Raw genomic sequence first — 5895 nt, 5'->3', positions numbered from 1 at the left:
ACGGTAGCATCTGACAACAGGAAGTTGTTGATGGTGAAGTAACAGAGCTTCTTGGAGCATTCAGGCTGCCAAGAAGTGCGGCCCCCATTGTTAGGTGTGCACAGGTCACACACATAGCTCAGATCACCCTTCTCTAGAGAGATGATGTGGAACCAGGAACCACAGCTCAGGTGCTGGTCCCCGCCATGGCAGTAGGGATACACCTCACAGACCTCGGCCTCGGCATCTGTGATCAAGTCCTTTACCACCTGTTAGGAGTCACCCTTGATGATGAGATGTTGGGAGGGTTCTTGTTGTCACTCAGGTACTGATCCCTGCCCCTGGCATCCAGGGTGCAGTCTCCGGATCTTGATACCATCCCCCTCTTTAGATCTTCTGTCTGCAGGTAGCAGCCCAGGTCGGAGTGGATGATGAAAAATTCCCTTTGATTATGGAAGAGGTCAGTACTTGGGGCATCCTTGTGAGGGATCAATGGTCCATCGGCAGGAGTCCAGTCGTGGGGTGGGGACACAAGAGGGGAGAAGGGAGCGGAGGAGCTGGCCAAGACAGCTGGGGGAAGCATTGATTTCATTCCTTAACTACCGAGCCCCCTGTTCATCTAGAAGGGAAAGGCCCCATGTCCCATTCCCTCCTCCCTGAGCCACCAATTCTTCTGCCCTGAGGTTGGATGGGAGGCAGCACCTTTAGGTTGGGAAAGGCCCCCTGACACTTTCACCGACCCTCCCACAAACTGAAGCATCTTCAGCAGCAGTCGGTTATATCCTGCTCCATCTGAACTGGCCCTTGGCAGGTGTGACTGGCCCTTTTTATCCCACATGTGGGGCCCTGATTGGCTCCTGTCCACTCCAGGCCCTTCTACCCAATGCAGGATCAATTCTTGTTCTGCCAGGTTGGATCCCAATGGAGGCCACTATAGGGGGTCTGTACTCGCTGCTCTTTCCCTCCAGACAAGGGAGCTTCTCGGGGCCTGGTGCCTCCACATGGCAGAGGCCCCAGCAAATGCCAGGTAAACCCTATAGTGGTGGGTGGGGAAGGGGACACACAAACCACAGGTAAGGGGGAGGGGCACAGGCAGGGAACCCACTTAGTCCCCGGTGAACTTCCCATCCCCCTCTCCCCATGTCTGCCCTGACCTCTCCCTCCTGGGCATCCAGCATGTAGCTATATGGGTGTCACCCCTGGACAGAGCTGGAGGGGGCACAGAAATGGGACCCTGAGAGCCATGGGGAGAGTAACAGCCTGTGGAACTCACCACCACATGAATTTAACAGAGGCTCAAGAGCCAATCAGAGGTTCTTGGGAAACACTCCCAGCAAGGCAGAGGAGCCACGTGCCGGGGTGGGGGTGGGGGGCAGGAGGAAAGCCTGCAATTGAGAACATGGCCCAGCAATAAGGGGGGCAGGAGGGAGTGGCTCCCCTGGGCAGGTTATTGCACAATTGTCCACAAAGGGGCACCACTCTCAGAAGCCAGGTTAGATGGGCTCCCTGGGCTGATGCATACTAGGGATCCTTCAGCAACAGTGCAGATGTAGGGCAAGAATGGCAGAATCTGGGCCAGTTACCTCCCAGCTCTGGATGAGGGGAGGGATCCATATAGAGACAGGGAGAGCTGGGAATGAAACCCCAAAAGCCTTAACTCCCACCCCCCCTGCTCTCACCACTAGACCCCACTCCCCTCCCAGAGCTGTGGAGAACCCAGGAGTCCTGGCTCCCAGCCCCTGTTCTAACCACTAGACACTCCCCCCCCCCCGGGCCCAACTCCGATCAAGTGAAAGATTCCAGGATTCCTAGTCCCAAAGGCCCCCAATTGACCCACACATACTACAACCACAAGACCCCACCCCCGTCCCAGAGCTGGGGAGAGAGAACCCAGGTGTCCTGCCCCCCCCCTTTAACTACTAAACCCTCCCGTCTCCGAGCAGTGAAAAGAACCCAAGAATCCTTCCCGCCACCTCCCTCCCCCACCGTCTGCGAGCAAGAGATAGAACCCAGGCGTCCTGCCCCGCCCCGAAGGAAGCCCGGCCCCGCCCTTTAATGGCAGTACAGTTGGGAGGAGCCGGGCGGCCGCTTCCCCTCCCCTTTAGCTACGACATCCCGTTTGCGGGCGAGCCGAGCGGAGCTCCGGCCCGGGCAAGGCTCCGGGCTCTGGGCTCCCTGCTGGGTGGAGGCGCAGCGCCTTGGAGAGGGGCGCGGGGCCCCGGGAGCGCAGCGCCTTGGAGAGGGCGCGGGGCCCCGGGAGCGCAGCGCCTTGGAGAGGGCGCGGGGCCCCGGGAGCGCAGCGCCTTGGAGAGGGGCGCGGGGCCGCGTCTCCACTCCCAGCGCCGGTGAGATCCGGGGACCATCCCCGCCCCCTTGCGGGCTGCCCCGTCGCCCCTTGCCGGGGGGCTCTGCGAGTGGGGCCTCTCCGGGGGGGGACCCCCTTCTGGGGTGGGGGGAGCAGAGGCCGCGCTGGGCTGCTGGGTGCCCGGTGCAGAGCCAGCTTCCACACCCCCACCCGGGGCCCAGGCCTCCCTCCACCGCACACACACCCAGGGCCTGCCCCCCCCCCTTGGTGTGACTCCCCCACACGCATTTCCCCCCCTAACCCCCCCACCTTCTGGGGCCTGGCCGGTCTTGGCATCAGCCCACCCGATTCTCCCCCCACTCTGTGCCCTGGCCAATGGTGCCCTTCCCCATCCCCCCCCCCCCCCCCCGCCGCACAGGATCTGTCTGGTCTTGCCTGGCAGGGCTTCCCTAGGATCCCTCCTTCTCACTCTCCACTTCTGCTGTCCCCCAGGCTCTCAGCGCCCCATGGCCGGGATCGTCCCACGGGCACATTCCCCTGGCACCGATGTCTTCGCCACCCCTCACGGCTTCTTTGTCGTCCGCTCCGACGTGGGCTGCTTCCTCCAGGCGCCCGAGTGCCACTCCCCTGAGGCCGTGGAGATCCGGGGCCTGCACCCTGCCTGCCGGGGCGGGGAACACTATGTGGGCGACGCTGATGGCTCCTCCGTCTGCATTCTCCAGGGGAACGCGTTCCACCGAACTATGGACCTGAGCACAGCCCCCAGCCCCGGTGCCCTCCCCCTGCACCCCACGTGCCGTGGCGGAGACCACTATGCCTCGTGGGGCGGCCGCTTCTCCGTCATCTTCCTGGCCCGCAGCGTGGTTCTGTCTGTGGCTGACCTGACCACGGGGGTCGAAGCAGAGGAGATGCCCCTGGAGCCTGCATCCTGCCATGGACTCTACTACTACGCGTGTGATGCTACCCACCTGGCTTTCCTGGGTGTGGATGAGCAGCGGGGGCTATACAGCCAGGTCTTCTCTAGCTCGGGCCACCAGGACGTCCTCCCCATCCACGCAGACGTGGCCAGCTTCCTCCCTGGCGGCCTGTCCCTGGTCCACAGGGGCGCCTTCGGGGCATGGGAATGCATCAAGCTGATCCAGAATGAGACGGACGGGCCACTCCCCGGCAGCCACGAGATAACCCGGAAGGTGGGACACGTGGAAGAGAAATTGGCCAACTGGACCTTCTCCACGGCCGGTTCCCCGGAACCTGCAGACCTTTCAGTGGCCTTGCTCCAGGCCCAGTTCTCCCTGCCCCCAGCCTATGGGGGGCTGGGGCTCAGGACGGAGCAGGAGGAGTGGGAGGCCGTGGCTGAAGAGGGAGAGGAGCTGCGGATCATTCTTCAGCCCCGGCAGAAGCTCTACTGGTGGCAGTATCACCTGGGCTTGGGGAACCGGCCCATACTCTTCTGCCGCTGCCTCAAGGTGACTCGTAGCCCCGCGTCACCTGACCACCTCCCGCTGCCCTGGTCGGACTCAGGGGACGCTGGCGTCTGACTGGGGAAGGGAGGCTGGCAGTAGGGGAAAGGTTAATGTTGTTGCTGAATAAATGATGTTCTATTGTACTGGCAGCGGCTGTCTGGGGATGGCTCTGGGACCCCACCCCGCTCCCTCCCAGGGTGGGGAAATTGAGGCATAGAATGTGTCAGGAGAGGACACAGAGTTGTGGCTGCCAGCCCTTTGATCTAACCACTAGACCCCACTCCCATCCCAGATCTGGGGATAGAATCCCAGAGGCCTGACTCCCAGCCCCACCCCCATAACCACTAGACTCGACTCCCCATCCAGAGCCAGGGAGAGAACGCAGGAGCCCTGAAGGCAGCAACACGTTTTTCTTTGAGCTTCCCTAGTGTCCCAGGCAGGTATTGCACCTACAGGCAGGTTCTAGCACTGCGCTATCTGGGTCACAGGGGGCCTGGGAGTACAGGGGAGAAATGGGGTTTGGCCCAACTGGGACCCCCAGGTGACAACTGAGCTGCAGGACCCCATGAAAGTGGTGTGTGTGGGCGGGGATGGCAGCCTGGAGGAGACCAGGGATCAGTTTGGGGGAGGTCGGGGCTGTGGGAGCTCAGTGGGCGAGGGACTTACGGGATCTGGGGAAGGCTCTCTGAGGGAAGTAGTGCTGCAGTTCCTGTGACCTTGTTCAGCACCAGAGCCAGTCGCAAACCTTCAACACAATTTGGAATGTTCTCTGCAACTCGGTTTCCTTGGATATAAAATGGGGTAAGGATCCCACCTATTGTTTGGTGAGACTAAGATCATTGGGGCAGGGACTGTTTCTCGCAAAGGGTCTGTGCAGCACCTGGCACAATGGCAGCCCCGATTTCGGTCGGGGTCTGTGCAGCACCTTGCATGGGCCCTGATCTTCGTTGAGGTCTGTGCAGTGCCCAGCACTACAGGGGCCCTGATCTCACTCCGGGTATTCTAGGAGTACCCTAACACAAATAATTTGCCTCTCTCTCCCTTCATCTCCATTCTTACCCCTCCATCCATCCCATCACCTGGCCATTTAGCGTCCTTACACCCCACCCTTGTTCCGGCATCTCCATCTCATCTAAGCAGGGTCCATCTGAAGGGTGTGGGGTGAGTGTGACACTCTGTATCTCGGGGGAACACCCTACACGCCCATGTTCATATTTATAAAATGATTGGGTCTCTGGAATGACCCTTTCCCCTCCAACCAGCCTTCCCAGGTTTGCTCTGCTGGCCTCCTGGCCCTTTCTTCCTCTGCTCGGCTGGGTCTCTTCTAAGGTCCCCAAAGCAGGAAGTTATCTCTGGGCAAACCCAGAGGCAGAACTTCAGAGCGTGGTAAAGTCAAGGTGTGTTTATGCAAATCCTGCAGAGCAATCAGTTTACACCAAGGGTTTCTCTGTCCCCCTGCCCCAGCTCACCTCTGCCTCCGCCTTCTCCCCGGGCGTGCCACCGTGTCCTCACTCTTCCCCCTTCCTCCCAGTGTTTGCACTGCAAAACAGCGGTTTTGCGCAGCAAGGCTGGAAGGGATGGAGGAGGAGGAGGAATGTGGGGCACTTGGGGAAGAGGCAGGGCCAGGGCAGGGATTTGGGGAAGGGGTTGGAATGGGGGCAGGGTGGGGCGGGGAAAGGGTGGAGTCAGGGCGGGGCCAGGGGTGGGGGGGCACGAGCACCCACAGGCACTGAGGAAAATTGGCATCTGTGTCTTGGAGTCATGGATAGTTCTCTGAAAACATCCACTCAATGTGCAGTGGCTGTCAAAAAAGTGAACAGAATGTTGGGAATCATTAAGAAAGAGATAGATAATAAGACAGAAAATATCATGTTTCCTCTATATAAATCCATGGTACACCCACACCTTGAATACTGCGTGCAGATGTGGTCGCCCCATCTCAAAAAAGATCTATTGGAATTGGAAAAGGTTGAGAAAAGTGCAACAAAAGTGATTAGGCGTATGGAACGGCTTCTGTTCTGTTTGAGAGATTAATAAGACTGGGACTTTTCAGCTTGGAAAAGAGATGACTAAGGGGGGATAGGATAGAAGTCTATAAAATCATGACTGGTGTGGAGAAAGTAAATAAGGACGTGTTATTTACTCCTT

At 59.5% G+C, this 5895-nt stretch overlaps 1 protein-coding gene across 1 annotated transcript; it reads left to right on the top strand.

Annotated features, from left to right (window-relative positions):
• The first annotated feature begins 2033 nt into the window (after positions 1-2033).
• Positions 2034-3890, top strand: LOC127031541 (uncharacterized). The gene is made up of 3 exons (XM_050918469.1): positions 2034-2222; positions 2257-2324; positions 2777-3890. The coding sequence occupies exons 1-3, from the start codon at positions 2035-2037 to the stop codon at positions 3820-3822; spliced, it is 1302 nt and encodes a 433-aa protein (XP_050774426.1). The 5' UTR covers position 2034; the 3' UTR covers positions 3823-3890.
• Positions 3891-5895: the final 2005 nt, after the last annotated feature.

This window comes from Gopherus flavomarginatus, chromosome 11 (assembly GCF_025201925.1).
Source record: "Gopherus flavomarginatus isolate rGopFla2 chromosome 11, rGopFla2.mat.asm, whole genome shotgun sequence".
Classification (NCBI taxonomy): domain Eukaryota; kingdom Metazoa; phylum Chordata; order Testudines; family Testudinidae; genus Gopherus; species Gopherus flavomarginatus.
Note: the sequence above shows the minus strand (reverse complement) of the source record. Positions and strands in the feature narration are given on the sequence as shown.